Below are 19,189 nucleotides of genomic sequence, written 5' to 3'. Positions count from 1 at the left end.
AGTGTTGAGAATGAAGGAATAAAACCCTATTTATAGTTTATGAATTTACCCATTTAAACTTACACTTCATGCACACCTTGTTTACGGAAGACCCTCAAGGAGATTCCCAAAGTGATGATATCTGTATGAAGGAAAAGATAACCTTGTCAACAAAGATAATTCCCTCTTGATGTTAAACACGTACTAAGTAACCTGAAACCAACACAGAACACACATACATGTGTGTGTTAATGCACATAACTGCCTAGCACGCCCCTTAGCTCTGCTCCACTGAAATAGAGTATGTGGATCAAAGCGATGTGCTAATCAGGACTCGTAATTTCCAATACACCCAAAGCTAGCACGTGGATCAGACATTTTTGGGTCCTAACTCTTCAACTTCAACATTACGTAGTTCAAGTAACTGCATCTTCGAAGAGCACATTTTGTTCCTGACAAGGAATGATGGGTTCAGACTTCAGAGTGAGCTAGTATTGTTACCCATACCGACCCCGTTTACGTAACCATTAAGCCTATTCAGTTAAACAGACCCAATTCGGCCCAGCCCTTGCTAATAATGGTATGATTTCATCTTAGTTTTACGGATATGGTTCATTTAAAATTTCAAATTTTCTCCTGATATGGTTGCCTAGTGTCTTTACACTTTATGACCATTTTCGCAACATTGAGTTAAGGATTCTTTCTCAGACTCAGAGTGTCCTATTCAGAACGACCGTTACTCGGCATTGTTCTGGATGACGTTACAAGCGTGCCAACTCTTAGCAATGGCAGTAAACATTTAATTTTTTTCCTTTTTCAAGCAGGATTCAACCACCACACACGTGGTCGTTTCTTCAGCGAATATTTCAAAGCTTTAACCCTTTCGATGATGCCAATGTCTCAAAATTTATGAAGAGTTAAAATGGTAAATTTTCAATGCTTCACTAATGAATGGCTAAGTACGCCTTAATTCGCCTATAAATTCACCAACTTTCTCTTTTTATACAAGGTAAAAAAAGAAGAGAGAGTCTATATTCATTGCTTGTTAAGAGCTAGCTAGGAAGAAAAAGTGAGAAGAATTTTGAGCCATTTCTACCATTTTACCAATGTAAGCTCATTCTTCTTTGATTCATATTAGTTTCTTTTCTTTCCGGTTCTTCATGATCTTTATGATTTTGAAGTCTATTAGTACTTATCCTCTCTAATTTCACTTTTTTGATCCAAAAACTAGTACTAGTTGTTTTCCTCTGTTTTGATCCAAATATTGGTACTAGTAATAGATCTTTGTGGATTGGATTTCTCAAATTCTTAGATTTTGATATTCATAGATCAATTTTTTCACACAACATGCATTAGTAAAACAAGTTCGTTTTTACAATCAAAATTGTTTCAGAGAGCGAGATTCATCTTTAGATCTTAATTATCCTAAAAGAAAGTTTAGTTAGTCACGAATCTTGTTACAACCTTTTTGTTTTCTAGGCAAGATTTGCATGTTTTCATTAAAAAACATCCTTATGGTAAACAATAGATGATTTGTTGAATATTTTTCGACGATATTATTTGGATTTTGGTGTTCTTTTGGCAATATTATGTGGTTTATTTATACTTTGGCACCATTTGGGGAAAAATAATTATATTGTCTTGTAGAGTGGTGGGAGTGAGTCCAAATTCAAAACCATTAACTCAAGAGTCATGAAATGTTTCCAACCATTCATCTTGCAGGATGGTTTTTTCTCTCATTATTAAAACAATCAAGTTATTCTTGAAAATACATTTTCAAATATGTTTATTTGGTCTCAAAATCCGATCTAACTAGCTTGTGAATCGTTTGAACTCGTTTATGTTTATTTGAGTTATGTAGGTATAAAAAGTAAGAAAAACTTGGTCTATTGAATGAAGGAGTTCAATCTTTTTCTTGGTTAAGGTTTTTGGGTAGTACTTTTTGAGCTTTTCTTGGGGTTGAATTCGATTATAACTTGTTTCTTATCATGTATAACAAGTTCCATTTTTACTGTGGTCCACAATATAGATTTGGGAGATACGTCTCGTTTCATTTGATGGTGTGAAGTGGTTAAACATAGTTCACCCCATTCAGAGAGCAATAGTATGCGAGGGCTCTAGGTTGGGTTAGGCCGCCCTTCCTTTGGGAATGAGCTCTATCTGGACCATCGTCGCTAAACTGATGGCCAGCATAGGTCCATGGCTCAACTTTTGTTTGAAAGGTTGTTCTATATGGTCCCGACCCGACTAAAGTAATTGGACATATTTTTTCAAAATCTACTTCGAACGTTTTTCTAAATTCTCTATAACATGATTAGTCAAAATTAATAAACACATTAAAATTCAGCATTGATCCAATACAGTTTTAGCATATAGCTACAAGAACTCATATCATGTTTGTCCTAAAAAAGGTTCAATAGAGTAAGAAAGAAAATCAGACCAATTAAAACTCATCACTCTGTTTCCTCTGTCTCACTCACTAAAAACTTGTAACTATGAGACAGATGTAAACCCATTTCACCCATCCTAGAAAGTTCACATCACCAGCTTAAAACCCTTAAACCCTGGGGGGGTTTTTGACCATTCACAGTCCTAGAAAAAAACTTCGAAAGAAACTCTGTTTTCTTACTAGATGTACCTTCTTTATCTTTCTAAAATTTGTGAAATGTGTTTGATTTTAACTTCTTAATTTGAAAAGCTAGCTAGTAAACTTGAAAAAACAAAAATCTGGGTTTTGTTTTCATGCAGTTTTCTTGTCTGGGTTCTCATTGTTTTTCAGAAAAATCAATTCCAAACCTCCATTTGTCTGATATGGAGCCAAACTCAAACTTACCCTATCTTGTTTTCTTCTTCTCCCATAAAGTAAAACATGTCCTTTCACTATCCTAGGTTGGGCTTTGGTGATAGCTTAGGAAAAAGATGGCATCCTTTTTTTGCTTTCAATCTCAAAAAAATTGATTATACAAATTTCAGTTTCTTCTTCAACCTGTTTTTAGGGAGAGAGATATAACTTATTTGTTCTATTTTAGAAATGGGTAATCTTGTTTCGAAACTATTAGTACATTTTTCAAAATGGATTTTGTTTGTGGTTCCTAAACAGTGTTATAATGGAGGAAGGAGGACAAAGGAGAAGTGCTAGAATCTCTGCTCTAGAGGCATCAAAGGCCCAAGACATCGGATTTGGCCTAAAGGGAGAAGACAAATACATTGATAAAGGAAAACAGATAATGGCGGTCGGGCAAGGCTCAAACATTGCTCAACCCTCTGCTAAAGAGAAGAGTAAGAAGAAGAGGAAGCTCAAGTTAGTGGAAGAAGTGGTAGGTAATTCAGTTGCTATTCAACAGGTAACCTTGGTTCTCTCTATCTTTAATCTTTTACATTGTTGAAATGGTTCATAACCTTTATTAAACATGTTAAATAAAATGTGAGTGATTTTAAGGTTCTAAAGTGGATCATTAGTAGGCTAGCCCGCGGCATGACCCAAGTTACCGTACTCACAGCTACCATTCGCCATAATATAAATTATATGTTAATGCAAAGTTTTGGTATGTCATACGATGGACGATCTTCTGTTGAATTCTACATCAAATAATTTTTCGAACAGTCAGACAAGATAAGAGTCTAATGGCTATATCAAGTATAACCATTACTTTGTTGTTGTATAGAGTACTTAAATATAGTCAACATCCACTATCTTCCATGATTTCATCACGAGTTTTGATTCAACTGCAGAATCCAACCGTTCCAAACAATGTCCAACCGAGCAACCCCGGTTAGTGCTTTTTCCATTTGAAAATGTACTTTGTAATATTTACATTTTTATCTCGAGGGTTCACTCACTTATTTGTTTATTTATTTATTTATTCATCAGTTCAACCTCCTTCACCAACTGACTCGTTGAAGCTAGATAAACGTGCATATGAACTAATAATCGAGATACTAGAAAAGTAAGTACATTTCTATTCCCATTCTAATTGATATAGTTTCATAAGTTTATCGGTTTTCGGGGAAAAGATGGTTGAATTCATAACTTCTTCGATTAGGTCATCATTTTACTTTCCGTTTTCATCTATTTATATACTATCTATTTTTTTATGGGTTCGATTGAAATTTCACAATGCCATGAGGCATGAACTAAATGATGATGTGACATTTCATATTCGCTCAAGATTCATTTCATGATTAATTTGTTAAAACGTTCTTGTTTTCTCTTTCTTTTTTTCTTCTTATAGGAAAGATGAGTTGAAGATATTTGCCCAACCAGTTGACCCCAATGAGGTCTGTCATGGTAGTTACATATAATATTTCCTTTATAAGTTTTATTCCGTCTGTCATTTCCTCCCGATCGTATTATTTCTAATGTTGGAAATTCGCTTCAATAGGTGGAGGGGTACTATGAAATTATCAAAGAACCAATGGATTTTGGTACTATAAAGAAGAAAATTCAGGATGGGGATTATACTACTCTAAAGGAATTCGAGGTTTACTTCAATTGTCAATCACTTTTGTTAATCCAATATTTTCTTTTGCCTTCTATCTTTGTATATAATACCGGATAAAAGCTTGAAAATGGGTTCATAATCTTTTGCTATGGAAAAAAAGGTGATCGTATTTTTTTCGTAGATTTTGTACTAGCATCGTCAAATGACTTTTTTATTTTTATTTTGTTATAACACAGCGAGATGTAACGTTAGTGCATAGCAATTGCATAAGTTTTAATGGCGGAGGAAACATCTACAGCGATATGGTAAGCTCGTTGAAATCTTTTATGTCTTGATAAATTTGAAACAAGTCTTGATTAAGTTTTTGAATAGGTTTCAGTTGTTTCCAACTTCAAAGATATTGATTAATTTGAAGTCTTGTTTTGTTTTAGGGTTATATCATTAAAACTCTAGCAACCGAAATTTTGAATGCTGTAAAGGCCGATCCTGCTCATTATGAAGCTGCGCTATCGCCTTTTAGATCACAAGCTAGAGGGAAACCAGAGGCTAAAGTCCCTAATGTGATACCTACCGGAAGGAAAAAAAATATCGCTTCAAGAGGTATGCCTTCACTTATATGGTTCATTAAGTTTTCCAACAATCCGAGTCACGATAGGCCAAATTTAACTTCTCGTCTAATTCATTCTTAACAGGTAGAAAATCTGCTTCTGATGTAGATGTAAGTCGACGAATATCTAGACCTTCGGACGAATTTCTCAGTCACAATGAGTCTTTAGCTTCAACTGTCTATGAGAGTTCGAAGCAACTTGTGACGGTTAGTCCTTTTGACGTTACACATAGATATATTGGTTACTTACTAGTCTAATATTCTTTTCTTGTTCTTCTTTAGAGTAATGGTGGTATTGGATATAATGAGAGTTTGATGAGATTTACTAAAGGCATGGGACCGATAGTCCAAAATATTGTGAGACAAAAGTTGTTACCTCCGAGTCATGGGCCAAGTACTGAAAGTGGATTTTCGTCGACACCAAGTAATGGGCCGAATACTGAAAGCTTATTATCGTTGACACCAAGTCATGGGCCAAATAAGGAAAGTGGATCTTCGTCTACCAAACAAAGACGATATCCATTTCATGCCTCACAACTTCAAGTAGGATCACTATCTCTGCAACAAAGAAAAAGTCCAGTTCGCGGTACAAATCTTCAAATCCAACCACCATCAACTGTACAACGACAGAATTCTCAAACTGGACTATCATCTACTCAGGGATGGGAATATCGTGTTCATGGCCCAAATTCTCAAATTGGATCCTTATCTACTCAAGAAAGCCCGAATCCTCCACACAACAACATCAATGTTCCGAGGTCTCAGAATGTCATTAACAACTTTTCTGGCCTTGGTTCTCTATCAAATCCTCCAAAGAGTGTCTTAGATATTCTTCCCTCTCGTGTTCTTCCTTCATCTGTTCCTTATAATTCAGAAAGAGTCGTCAATGACTCTACCTCTCAGAATTTTATCCAAAACATTTCTGGCCATTCTGCCGGTCCTACTGTTGGAACCGACACTTATGGACAGTTGGATTTTCGTAGAACTTTCAGAGGAGAAACCAGTCATGAGATCCACAACTCGGAGACTCCAATGGGCTTTAGTTTTCCCGTGCTCAATACTGGACTCTCAACCTTCAGTGCAAACGGGCTCGCTAATTTTGGTACTGGATATGTCTCGCCCGTGAACTCAGGTAAGCTCGATAAGAACAGTTCATCACATGAGTTGGCCTTAAACCAAACTTGAATAAACTTATGAAGTAAATAACAGATCAAATTCAGCTCTATAATGGTTGTATGACACTACTGATTTAAACCTTTTTCTTTGTTGCAGAAAATCGACAGATTAGCAGGCCAGGCCCAAGCTATCGGGTAAGCCCGGATCCTAGATGGAACCAACAGTCCCAACCTTTACAGTCTCTTGCTAATGAACAATATGGAGCCAGAGTTGGACCTCTCTCAACATGTAGCAGCAGCACATCAATACTAGGCCAAGTTATGGGATGGGCAGGTCCGAGTCCAACCGTGGAATCAAGTGCTTTGGGAGGAGCCAATCTCCAAATGGCCAAACCAGTTCCAAATGCTTCCATAAATTCAGTTGAGGTAAGCCCGGTTCCACAGTGGAACCACGCCAGCTTCGGCTTACCTTCTTTAGCTGCAGGGGGTCAAGAAATTGGTGCACCAGGCCTAGCACTCCGAACCCAAGGAACTCCAGTAAGTTCACCCCCAAACTGGCACCAACCCAACCTAGATTCACAATTTCTAGGTGTGGGAAACCAAGGTCTTGATCCATCAAATTTCGGTATCGACTTGACTAGAGTAGGTTCAGACTTGGCTCCTATTCCTGTTCAAGCACCAGTCGTAGAATGGAACCGTCAAGGATCATTTTTTCAGCAGAACAATTTCAACATATCTGACTCGATAACCAGGCCAAGTGACGTGACTGGTTTCAACCAGAACCAGGTTTCTCCGCCAGAGCCGCAATTAGCTCAGCTTCCAGAGGTATTACTTGCTTTACCACCGCCACCGGCGTTCTATGAGACGGGTCCAACGAGGAATGTTGACAACCAAACAGAACTTAGTAATCTGGCTTCCATGGATTACCTAAGCTTGGCTTTGTAACTGTGAATTCCAATGTCGAAAACATCGGGAAAAAACAAAAAAAATATATAGTCAACATTTCTGACTTGGTTCTCTGTTAGTTTTGTTTTCGTGTTTTTTTCATCTCCATGCAAGTGTCCGAATTTTGTGATATATGACTTTTATAAAAAATACTAGTGAAAGTTTGAAGTTTCAATCTTGAGGTGATGAGTCTAAGAGCATCTCCAATGCAAAACTCAAAAAAATCTCCATTCGTCCTATTTGTCAAGTTCTAATTGAGATTCTCACTCCTAGGTGTCGAAAATAGAGATCCTCAATTCTTGTATGTCTCCAATGCAACACTCTAAACTCTTTTATTTTACTTATGTGTCATGGTTATTTTTGTAAAAAAATAATTAGTTATTTTGGAAATATACAAAGACTTGATTTTTATTGGTTGAAATTTAAATATTGATGAGTTGGGCAATTAGAGATATCTCAAGAGGACACTCTGAAAATAGAGTGTCCTCTTGAGATATCTCTATTCCACTCTCGACACATCATCTTTGAGATCTTAGTTGAGTTTTGCATTGGAGATGATTTTTTAAGAAAAACTCAGAAAATCGTATGTGGCACTCCGAGTTTCTAAGATTGAGTTTTGCATTGGAGATGCTCTAAGAGACTCTATTTGATTTCTCATTTCTCAATTCTAGCAGAAAACTAGCCTGAAATCTAGCTCCATCGCTAGGTGTAACCGAAGTGTAAGAATATTAGGATGCCACACGTGAGGGTAACTAATTTTATGGTGTGTCTGTAATTTCTTTGGCCCTTGGGCACAAAAGATTTTCTAAGGGAACCCAAGACTTTTAGGAGAAATAATTAGTCACTCCAACTCGACCCAGTTGATTTTATTGAGATACAGAATAGCCCCTACTTCTTCACGGCCAACACCACTATCTCTCTACTCTCTACGGACGGCAGAAAGTGGAGAGATAAGAGAGAGTTGAGAATCTTGAGATAGTGGTCGACAATGGTGGTGACGAAGATAAACATGTAGATGAAAAGAGAGTTCTTCTCCCGAAAAGAAAACCCGCATCTTCATAGAATGCGAGAAAATATAGGACAATTTCTAAAATGTGTCCAATGAGACCTTCGCAACCAGTAGTAATATCTTGGGACTTAGGCCATTAATTTGTCGGGTTTTACGTTATTAGTTTCGTTGGACTTTATGTCATTAGTAATTCGACAGTTATCGGGCTTACCCCACACCCCACGGTATCGAATTATCGATGTATCAAAACCTTTGTAACGAGCCCTTCGCGTCCAGTGACGCTGGTCTTCTGCTTCATGTACATCAATAGTATTCGGCAGTTATCGTGCTTATCACATGGCACCCATGTATCAAGGAGGGAGACCTTGGCGTCCAGGGACAATGGTCTTCTACTTCATGTACATCATCCGGCTTTATCTTAGAGAGAGAGTGTTGGTTCTGCTTCCATGGCATTTACAACTCAAACTCTTCCATTAATATCTCTGCAAATTTCATCAAGAAAAACTCAACCCAAGAACAAATTTCCACCTCCCCTTTTTTACTCAACAAACCCATCTCACATAAACCCTCTTCATCTCAAAAACCTCTTCACTTCCTGCAACTTCTCATGCCATCGATTCCCAAACATCAACTCAGAAGGACGAGTTGAACCAGTAGATTTGAATAAACTTAGAATAGCTCTTTCCCATAGCTCAGTTCTTGTCTCTGTCTTCTGCAAATCTGTATATCTCTCTTCCAAAAATCCCACAAAAGATGAACCCATTACTCAGAAATCTGAATTTGGGTTGGGAGATTTGTTTGAAAGAGCAATTCCAGTAACTGAATCCAATGGGGAATTGGTTGGGTTTGGTCGTGCTGTTTCTGATAATGGATTAACTGCTTCAATTCATGACGTCGTGGTAAGATAATAACTAAAAACCTAATTTCTCAATTTTTTTTTGGGGGGATTTCACGATGAAGTCTATTAATCTTCAATTGGAAATGTGGGTTTGATTTAATTTCATTTCAATTCAATGTTTTCACATTACCCATGTATGTAAATTAAGTTTCTGATAATGGTGGTTTATGTTGTTAAGGAATTCCAAATTTGCTAGTATGAGTTACTAGAACTAGTTGTTCTTCCTTCCAATGACATATTAACCTTGATTAAGTTCAGAGTTTTTCAGGTACTCCCTTCATTACAAGGATTGGGAATTGGACAGATGATAGTTAAGAAGATCTTAAGGTGCATAAAAAATAAATTTTTCGTAAGTTCGAATATCATTTCAATAGCTCCTACACTATATATTACTTTAGTTTGAGTAATGGTGTAGTAAGAAACATCAATCGAGTTAGAGGAATCTACCCGTAAAATTCACACATAATCTTCTCCCGAAACAACTTCGAGTAGAAAGGTAGAGAAGATATATGGGAAGAAATAATTAGTTTTTACTCTTCTAATGACTACCTGCGAAATTATATATGTATGGTAAATCATATACTTTTTACCTTCTGCATATAAAGAGCAGAAAAATGGGTAGGTGATTGGGTTTTGTGGTTTTGGCGAGTAGATCCCTCAGTTTGTTGGTTTCTTAACATTTCTGTCGAATGACTTGATATGATTATGATGGATTGGGTTTTAAAGTTAGAACGGGTTAAGTTCATTATATCTCTAACATTCCTCCATTTCTTACCAGGGTGCTCACTAATAGAGGTATTTACGATATATCAGCCCTTTGCTCGGAAAAAGAAAGGTACGCATTTTATGGACTTGAATCAAAGATGGTCAAAACATGAGTGTACTTTAGGACGTCTTCAGTTGTACGACAATCCTTTATTGTTGTTCCGTGATGAAGACCAGAGTTCGACTCAACGTTATATGTAAAATAATGAAACGAGGAGTTGGTTCATTATAGTCTATGATTGTATTTATAGTTGAATATGATCTATGGTGTCAAAGGCAACAGCTGAGGCTCTACCATAGCTCTAAAGTTCTCTAGTTATATTTTCGGCAAGCCGCCTTTCAAATTTAGGGCATTCTTGAATGACGTTTATGAACCTTGATTTGTGGTCATTCATATATATATATATATATGTATATACTTTGTAATACTGAATATATAGAGTTTCATATATGGTGGAGGTGGGGGTCACCTGCCAAGTCTATTCGCTCCAGTAATTTCCAGACAAGTTCTTGATACATTCATTGGATGAGTATCCGGGATCTTACAAATGATGTTTTGTTCTTTGAAACCAGCCCAACTAGAATGATAGTTTAATGTTATACGAAATCTTCAGATTATGAAACTTCAATTCGATTGAGTTAGTGAACCGAATGGAGGTTTATTATCCTTACTGCTCTGAAAACCGCCATGATAGGTAGCTCTTCAGATGTAATAACACGAGAATCTATTGCAGGTGGTTTTTTGAAGCATGTGGATTTGGAGACGACGTTCTAGAGTCGACCACAATGATGTATACAAGAACCCCTTCAAGCTCTGATACAAGTCATGAGCAAATGGTAGTCAAGTCGGCTGGTCGGATGCTGTTATTACTCCCACCACCACCAAGAGAAAATTGATCATTTTAGAATCGTAATTCATTTTAACCGGTAACGAAAAAGATTAAATCTTTCTTTTGATGGGGATCCCTTGTACAGCAAGAACCCTTGGGCTACCAACCAAGTTCCAACTACAATTCAGTAAGAAATTCTGCTTGCAAGTTTCTTCCATTTTCCTCCTATAATAGATTGAACTTACTGCAAATGAGGGAAGCAATCAACCTTGCCTTTAATTGTATAATTTGTATTAAGAACAAAACTTTGTATTAAATATCTTCAACTTCCATTAGCAATCTCTGTAAATGCAATTCCAACCCTGGACTTAATCATCCACTATTTGTATCTCTATTTGTATTAAGAAAATAACTTTTGTATTAAACACCATTGTTTCAAGTACTATTTTCGAGATTCAAATTTGCGCATCTCCTTAAAATATTAAGATTGAATTGTCAGATGATTTTATGGTTTATATGGAAAGTTAGATGTAGATATTGTTTACATAAAACAGGTGCTAATCCTTTGGATATTATTAACCAAATGCTCACTTTCCTCAAACATAACTCTTACACAAAGATCTCAACAATAATGGAACAAACAAAGATCTCAACTATAATGAAACAAGCAAAGGCGATTTTCAAAGAGATGCAATGGTCAAAAGATCAACTTTTTCATAATCGTAGACAAGAATCAACATCTACTTTTTCATCTTCAAGGTCCTAAAAAGAGACTTCACCTGTATCTTGCATCTACTTTTTTTTATTTGTTAGTAAAAACTATGATAATGATACAAATATTTTAGGAGCGGGTATGGAATTTCGAAGGGTGCCTCGAAAGGCGTCCGTCCTTTTGTTCTTAGTCCATCCTTCTTTTGACACTTTCTACAAGTCTCAGACCGACTTGAGTCCGTGTTGTTCAACCCCAGCACAGATTAAGTCCGGTCCAAGAGCTCCAATCCGTCGAAGCGCTAAGTGAGAGGGAAGCCCAACAGTATAAAGTGCGGCGCCTATGCACCCAACTCCGAATAACCGCTTCTTGCACCTATAGTGTATGTCCTGTCAATCAAATATGTCGAATTTAATATTTGTCTTTTGTATCAATATGTCCAATTTCCATTTTTATTCTTCTTCCCATATCCGAAAAACAAAAGTCAAAACTGTATTATTGAGAAATCACTTCCATGTAAAATATTGAAGCACCCTCATTTCATTTCTCTCTCTCTCTCTCTCTCTCTCTAACAATTCAATCATCTTCTTCTTCGCCGGGATCAACAATGGAAGCCTTACTGTGCAAAAAACTGGGCGATCCAACGGTTCCGATCTCAGACACTTCTGCACTTACAATCTCAACCAGTCATCCTATCCCTCAACTCAACTCACCAACTTCCATTAGAGTGAGAATCAAAGCTACTAGCTTAAACTACGCCAATTACCTTCAAATACTTGGTAAATACCAAGAAAAACCTCCTCTTCCTTTCATCACTGGTTCTGATTTCTCTGGTATTGTCGATTCTGTTGGACCCCAAGTTACTAAATTCAAAATTGGTGATAGGGTTTGTTCCTTCATTGGTCTTGGCTCTTTTGCTCAGTTTGTTGTCACAGACCAGAAAGATTTGTAAGTGCTTTCTTCTTCCATCATTCATTCATTTCAAGAAATATAATAATACTAGTTGTATTGCTGATGAAACTTTTTTTTTTTTTTAACACAAATTTGGTGAATTAGACAAACCCAGTTGGAAATTTGTTCTTAGTTTGATTTGAAAAGTAGAAAAAATGGTTACTTTATGTGGACTTTTTTAGTTCTTCCACACAGAGTGTTAGGGTTTGGACTCTAAGGTCATGTTTGGCGCGAGGGAAAAGGGTTTAGACTAGTTATCACGAATAGAATTGTCGGGCTTTAGGCCTCTTTCATGTTGTCGGGCTTTAGGCCCCTTCCATTATGGTTTAAATTAGGCGGTTATCATGCTCATCACATCTTCATGATGTATCAATGCCTTGTAACGACTAACGTAGATCGTAGTCGATTTCTAAAAAAAATAGAATAACAATCTTTTAAAGTGGGTCATAGTAATCGCAATACTTTACTCTCTCGTTTTGTCAGGTATAGGATTTGGTAGAGATACATTTTGTATTTGGATTGTCTGATTTGCGATCCGAGAGACGGAATTGCAAATCCACCCACCCCCGGGTTTGGGATTCCCACTCTAAGGGAGGATCTTATTCCGACGAGAATGCGATTCATGATGCATTTCTGCATACCCCAGAACACCATTATGGAGTGTGATTCATGGTAATCACATTCCATTCCTCAGCACCAAACATGGCCTAAGAGTTCATATGGTAGATGAATTGGCCTTGATCTCAGCTAACTCTCTGATGAGAGGTTTTGGATTATTTTTGTCGCTGAAAATGGTGATATAAGTTGTGACTATGGTTTATGATTTCGACACTGTGTTCTTGTGTTGTGAAGGTTTCTTGTACCTGATGGATGTGATTTAGTTGCAGCTGGAGCTCTTCCTGTTGCATTTGGAACTTCACATGTAGCTCTTGTTCATAGAGCACAATTGAGCCCTGGACAGGTCTTGGCTCTTACTTCGTTTGACCTTTAATTTGTAAAGTTTGTGTTTTTTCACTCAGAATTTAAGAAATGGGACCGTGTTCGGTTTTGTTAGCTCTTTTAAGCATGAAATTGGGCAGGGAATGGAATAATTTATAACTCGGACGAAACTTAAAACAATCAACTTCAGATATGTTGGGTAATTATGATAAGGAGATGTACTTGTGCCCCTTAGTGTATAGATTTTTGATAGTTGGGAGGCGTCCTTACTTTATTTACTTACTAGGCGATCACGTTCTACTTTTTTCTTGGCCTATGCTTTTTGAAGCGGTCTTATTAATATAAACGGGGGTTTTGGTCCGTGACCTGCGTTCAATTTTTCCATTGTCTCTGAAAAGTGAAAGCAAATAGAGACAGAAAGTTCTGATTCACAATATACTCTGTTTAGTAATGATGTTCTCAAGTATGACTTTATTTTTCAATTCATGACTCTAGCAGAACCTGAAAATGAGAACGAAGAGAAAAGAAAAGAATTTATGTTTTTTCAGTAAATAAATATATGTTTTCACAGTTCAATTCGAAAATAGTATTAAGTATACCAAATGTCGTTGGGAACTTTAAAAATATCTTAGTTTTTTGTACGACACTGTATGCCCAGTATGTTTGGGTAGTTGAAATCTGTTTTGGGCTTCAAACCAAATGAGACCTACTAATTGCAATTCGCAACCCTAAGAGCTTGCTGGGGACATAAAGTCAATAGAAACTGATAGTAACACTGCAGGTATTGCTCGTTCTTGGAGCAGCTGGTGGTGTTGGACTTGCTGCTGTACAGATTGGAAAGGCCTGTGGTGCTGTTGTTATTGCCATTGCCAGGTAATTGTTGTTGCCAGCCTATTTATCATGAGTCCTTGAATGCTGAAATTGACAAACTTAATCAAATATCAATAGAAAAAGAATGGAACTAGTTACTAGAAAGAATGTCTATGACTCAGGCTTACAGCATATTTTGGATTTCAGGGGAGCTGAAAAAGTGCAGTTTCTCAAAGCATTGGGTGTTGATCATGTTGTTGATTTAAGCGAGGGAAGTGTCACAACTAGTGTGACGGAGTTTCTGACGTCTAGAAAGCTCAAAGGGGTAGATGTCTTGTATGATCCAGTTGGGGGAAAGTTAACGAAAGAATGCATGAAGCTACTGAAATGGGGAGCTCATATCTTGGTCATAGGATTTGCTAGTGGAGAAGTTCCTGTTATCCCTGCAAATATTGCTCTTGTTAAGGTACTTCTTTATTGTCATTTGACACAATAAGTTAGTTTACCCTCCATGATAGTTTCGAGATCGAAATGCAACTTGCTACGTTATTATCTATTTGAAACTATGATTTTATGGTAGTACCCGTTCCTATTCACTATGCAGAAATTGATTACAAACAGAGCCGGCTTTTCAAGAAGTTGTGGTATGTGTCTTGACTAGGTTTATCAATACTTAGTTATGATATTTAATAGGTGGAACCGGAAACTGAGACAGTTGGTTCCGGTTAAGTTGGGACCCTTCTTTGGATTCAATATCTAATTGTTGCCCGAAACTTGTTAAATTCTAGCATTTGGTAAAACCAGAGGAAGAGTCTTGATTCCTTAAGCGTGGTCGGTGGTTCCTATTTGCTCAATTCCAGTTTCATTGGATCTAAGCACCAAGGTCGGTATATATTTTTCTACCGGAACTGGGATCACTGGTTCCATTTCTGTTTGAATTTCGAGGTAGTTGGGTACACGTGAATTTGCGCTTAAACGTTAGTGGAGTCCAATGGAGGTTGATCAAGTACCTGATAGCCTGATAGTCTGATACTAGATTAGTTTTCTAAATTCTTATCTAGCCATGTGATAAAACTTCATTTTCACACTTTTACGTTTCTCTGGGTTTCTTCAATAGTTCAATATTGGTTTGTGATTCTAATGGTCATATCTGTTGCCGTATAGAATTGGACAGTACATGGGCTCTACTGGGGAAGCTACAAAATACATCGACCAAAAGTCCTTGTCGATTCACTCAACGAGCTACTTTCCTGGCTAGCCAAGGGTTCCATAACCATCAAAATTTCTCATACTTATAGGCTATCAGAGGTCAGCTATAATTTCTTCATCTTTTTCTTAATAGTTGTTTTCTCGTACTCTTCAATTCATGTTCAAATAGCATATATTTCTTCGCCCCTCTTAGACCTCCAAATGCAATCTCAGATGCTATATATATGCATGCATGAATTATAATCGTTGTCTATATCTTTTTTATGATCGGATTTGTTATTCTAAATTCTTTTCAAATCATATCGTTCTTGACAGGCCAACCTTGCATTTTCTGCTATTAAAGATAGGAAAGTCATCGGAAAGGTGATGATCGTTTTCGATGATAAAACTAGTGGAAGACCCAAGCTCTGATTTCATATGAAATTGAAGAAAGTAATCTGTCTCAGTTAAGGATAGAGGGCTTTTCTCTTGTCTGTAGTTTATTGTGGATCAGAAATCATGACATGAACTTGATATAATAAGAGCCCTTATCAATCATATCAGTTAACTTTTCATGTCAAAATAAGTTCTTCATAGAGAGTTTATTCGAGTTGTAATGAACTTTCATTTTCTATATTTTATGTAGAAAAAGAGAGTACACAATAAAAGCTCAACCTGGAAAGTCCATATTCTAGGGCATGCCCAAGATTTTTGTAGAAACAAAATATGAAGTGTTGAAGCATTTTCTAGAACCATGTAGACTCACATATCTAAATATCTGTAACGGTAAAGAAGATACTAGAGAGATGCATAAAGAAATATGAGAAGCTATAAATTTCATTGTTCCACACCCAAGTTAAATAAACGAACTCCATGGATCTGAACTTTATCTTGAAATGTCATTTTTCTTAGCTTTCCTTACTTGTGATGGATATAGCTTTTTGATCGCGAAGTTAGTCGCCCTTTCACTGTATTACGGGCGACAACTTCCTGATCAAAAAATTAAATTCATTATACATATTCTTTTGAGGACCTAGGACAAGGCATTTGTAGTCTGTTTTAAGTGTTGGGTGCATCTCTCTTACTTCAAATACTAGCTGAAGAGATAAAGTTTTCCGTGCACATTAACTCACCTGTGCATCTTCCACTACCGATGTGTAATTATCCTAACGATAAGATAATGAAGTAGTGGTAACTTAACAAAAGTCTAAAGACTACCAAAACAAACAGTGTGGGAGGAGTCTCAGGGGGTCTTCAGTGTGGTGGTTAAATAGTCAATCTTCTCTTAATGGATATTAAGTATTCAGAGAAAAATCGAGTGAGAGAAATGATTATATGGTTAACCATATTAGAAAGGGAAAACTCTTTTTTTTCTAGACGGGTACTCGAGTATAAAATGATGATATGGTTAACCATATTAGAGAGGGAAAGCTCTTTTTTTTTCTAGACGGGTACTCGTGTATAGTTGAGTTTAAAAGACTACCGTCACCTTTTCACCTCCTCTTTCATATATGGCATGATAAGTAAACCCTAAATGATACAGCAATTATTAGTAAATCGAATAAGAAGTTCTCATTAATATTATACTTCTTGCTTTAATGATAAAAGTAACTTTGACATACACAATTTTTTGATCGCAAAGTTAGTCTTCTTTTTAAGTATCATACCATGGTGGCTACTTGATATTATATGTAGATGAAAATCTTAAGGTAGACAACTAATTGTGACGTAAAAGGCATTCAAGATCATGAAGATGCTTGATTATAATTTTTTTATTAGTGAAATGACAAATAATTGAGAGTTAACAAAACAAAATGTCTGCCACCAATAGCAATACTTAAGAGTTAAGAGTTAACAAAAAGAGTCAACAGTTGGTAACCCAAGTGGTTCCAAGGTGTTGACATAAACTCCAGAAATCTCTGGAGGTCCCAGGTTCGAATCCCAGAGAAGGTGGAATCTTTGGTTATTTGAATTGGGGTTATTAGGGTGTAAATAATATGTCGTAGATCGTAGTCGATTTCAAAAAAAAAAAAAAAAAAGAGTTAACAAAAAGAAATGTGAAGAGGCTAGAAATAATAACTTACTTATATGTAACCTTAAAAGGTTTTGGGTTTTTTGGGCTTACCCTCTCGTCACTAATTGATAATTGAGTTTACCCCCCTCAATAATGGGTAATTGAGCTTACCCCCTTGGATTTACTATTAGTGACAAAAACGCATAGGTTGTGTTTGACGTACGTGAAATAATTGCCACTACTAAGAACAACTATTCTTCAATATGATTCATATTAGGGATTCTACCACATTCTATTGTTTCATTTGGTCAGGAATATGATTAGTAAAGATTGATTTTGTTTATATATTATTTACTTTCTGATTTTATTATCACATACCAAACACATCCTTAGTAGTTTTGAAAAAAAATCTAAATTCAAGGGGGTAAGCTCAATTACCAATTACTGAAGGGGGTAAACTCAATTACCAATTAATTGTGAGGGGGTAAGCTCAAAAAACCCAAAGGTTTTAGATCAATTTTTGCATGACCCACGTATTTTTTTTTCTTATGAAATCATTATCCACGTATTTTTTTTTTTTTTATTGATAGCCATGTGATTTGGCTCTTCATGAACAACTCATGCTAGATTGTTGTGAAGTGTGGGTAGTTGGACTTTCTATTTTGTGGGTATATACCTTGAACTAGCTATTTGTGTATTGAACGCCATTATCTGCTAATACCAGCGGAGTATTAGGATATGAAGGTGAAAATAAGGGTCCACGGATTTTAGGGTCAAAATAAAATTCAGTCTTTTTCCCTTTTGCAAGAAACATTGTTGATACATAATGCGTTATATATGACACATATAAAAAAAATGAAATAAAGTATCAAACTTTAACAATAAATAACACGATATTTATGAAACAAAACAAGAACCAATAAACAAAAAAACACTGTAACATTGACATCTATACATACTTTAATTATACCAAATGTGTTTTGTTGTTAAAATATACGTAATTGGTACTAAATAACGTGTATATTGCGAAACAGATAGTAAATTTGAAGTCAACCGAAAAAACCTGAGAAAAAAAAAGAAAAAGAATTTTGGAGATTGGTTTTCAAAAGCGAGTTTTTCTTAAATAAAAGATTATAATGGGTATTATTATTAAATAGAAATGATAGAGATCTATTTTTTCTATAGAGATGGGTCAATTTGAACTAAATATCCATTATAATTATTATTTTGGCTCAAAATCCTATATTAATATTAGGGCGGACTAAATGTGTGTTTAGGTGTAGATTTTTGGAATAGGAAACAAAAAATTATAAAAAGGAACCTAATTGCAAGTAAATTAGTGTAAATAACTACAATCACCAAAATTAGAACAATTTCCAGAACTTGAAAACTTTGTAGGTCAACTGCCCGTATTTATGTTTCTATTTCTTAATGGTGGCCAATACGTGGACAACCAATTTTCTTATACGGACAACTATTTTATGTAGACAACTTGAAGAATTAAAATTTTTATATGGACAACCCTTTTTAAGAGGACATCTCTCTATGATTTTTTTTTCATGTCCTCTACGAATAAAAGTTTTTTTTAGCGACTAAATCTGGGATCTAAAATGAAATATCCAACTTCATTTTTTTGTTCTTTATGATCAACATCTTTGTCGATTACTTTTAAAAAAAAAAAAATCTTTCTCCGACGACTACCCACCCTGTTGAGATTCTTCAATCTTCGTCACTCCCTCTTCATTTAGGTCACTGCTAACACATCACCTCATCTTTCTCCTTTCTCTTTAAAAGGTTTCGTCTTTGCCGTTCAGCCGCCAAAGGGCTTCTTCCCTTGCATTTTCTTCTCTGTAAAAATCCAAGTGATTGTAAAAATGGGCCTTATAAGTTGTGGAAAGAGAAGATCATATTTTTATTCCTGTGCAAATTGTGCAATCTAATTAATTGTGAGAAGAAAAAATAATACTGATCTTTCCATCTCTTCATTT

At 36.1% G+C, this 19,189-nt stretch overlaps 3 protein-coding genes across 3 annotated transcripts; all 3 read left to right on the top strand.

Annotated features, from left to right (window-relative positions):
• The first annotated feature begins 801 nt into the window (after window positions 1-801).
• Window positions 802-7,263, top strand: LOC147568678 (uncharacterized). Its single transcript, XM_086655079.1, has 12 exons — window positions 802-904; window positions 989-1,087; window positions 3,080-3,323; window positions 3,712-3,751; window positions 3,851-3,926; window positions 4,212-4,257; window positions 4,362-4,460; window positions 4,658-4,726; window positions 4,853-5,021; window positions 5,114-5,235; window positions 5,311-6,160; window positions 6,301-7,263. Exons 3-12 carry the CDS (start codon window positions 3,087-3,089, stop codon window positions 7,086-7,088), a joined length of 2,496 nt encoding a protein of 831 aa, XP_086511205.1. The 5' UTR covers window positions 802-904; window positions 989-1,087; window positions 3,080-3,086; the 3' UTR covers window positions 7,089-7,263.
• Window positions 7,264-8,227: 964 nt separating this feature from the next.
• On the top strand, window positions 8,228-11,015 carry LOC147568677 (Acyl-CoA N-acyltransferases (NAT) superfamily protein). Its single transcript, XM_086655073.1, has 4 exons — window positions 8,228-8,996; window positions 9,264-9,322; window positions 9,774-9,830; window positions 10,495-11,015. The coding sequence occupies exons 1-4, from the start codon at window positions 8,544-8,546 to the stop codon at window positions 10,655-10,657; spliced, it is 732 nt and encodes a 243-aa protein (XP_086511199.1). The 5' UTR covers window positions 8,228-8,543; the 3' UTR covers window positions 10,658-11,015.
• Window positions 11,016-11,509: 494 nt separating this feature from the next.
• LOC147568676 (GroES-like zinc-binding alcohol dehydrogenase family protein) lies at window positions 11,510-15,755 on the top strand. The gene is made up of 6 exons (XM_086655072.1): window positions 11,510-12,247; window positions 13,103-13,211; window positions 13,971-14,062; window positions 14,207-14,465; window positions 15,164-15,307; window positions 15,524-15,755. Exons 1-6 carry the CDS (start codon window positions 11,907-11,909, stop codon window positions 15,617-15,619), a joined length of 1,041 nt encoding a protein of 346 aa, XP_086511198.1. The 5' UTR covers window positions 11,510-11,906; the 3' UTR covers window positions 15,620-15,755.
• Window positions 15,756-19,189: the final 3,434 nt, after the last annotated feature.

This window comes from Eschscholzia californica, unplaced genomic scaffold (genome assembly GCF_041429995.1).
Source record: "Eschscholzia californica isolate CP2 unplaced genomic scaffold, dmEscCali1.0.p SCAF_1, whole genome shotgun sequence".
Lineage (NCBI taxonomy): Eukaryota > Viridiplantae > Streptophyta > Magnoliopsida > Ranunculales > Papaveraceae > Eschscholzia > Eschscholzia californica.
The sequence above is the reverse complement of the archived record's forward strand: the minus strand, read 5'-3'. Positions and strand labels throughout refer to the sequence as shown.

Coding starts and splice junctions, on each gene's coding strand:
- LOC147568676 (XM_086655072.1), top strand. CDS start 11,907: ATGGAAGCCTTACTGTGCAAAAAACTGGGCGATCCAACGGTTCCGATC. Junction 13,212..13,970: donor CACAATTGAGCCCTGGACAG/GTCTTGGCTCTT, acceptor GTAACACTGCAG/GTATTGCTCGTTCTTGGAGC. Junction 14,466..15,163: donor CAAATATTGCTCTTGTTAAG/GTACTTCTTTAT, acceptor GTTGCCGTATAG/AATTGGACAGTACATGGGCT.
- LOC147568677 (XM_086655073.1), top strand. CDS start 8,544: ATGGCATTTACAACTCAAACTCTTCCATTAATATCTCTGCAAATTTCA. Junction 8,997..9,263: donor CTTCAATTCATGACGTCGTG/GTAAGATAATAA, acceptor AGAGTTTTTCAG/GTACTCCCTTCATTACAAGG. Junction 9,323..9,773: donor ATAGTTAAGAAGATCTTAAG/GTGCATAAAAAA, acceptor ATTTCTTACCAG/GGTGCTCACTAATAGAGGTA.
- LOC147568678 (XM_086655079.1), top strand. CDS start 3,087: ATGGAGGAAGGAGGACAAAGGAGAAGTGCTAGAATCTCTGCTCTAGAG. Junction 3,752..3,850: donor TGTCCAACCGAGCAACCCCG/GTTAGTGCTTTT, acceptor TTTATTCATCAG/TTCAACCTCCTTCACCAACT. Junction 4,258..4,361: donor AACCAGTTGACCCCAATGAG/GTCTGTCATGGT, acceptor TCGCTTCAATAG/GTGGAGGGGTACTATGAAAT.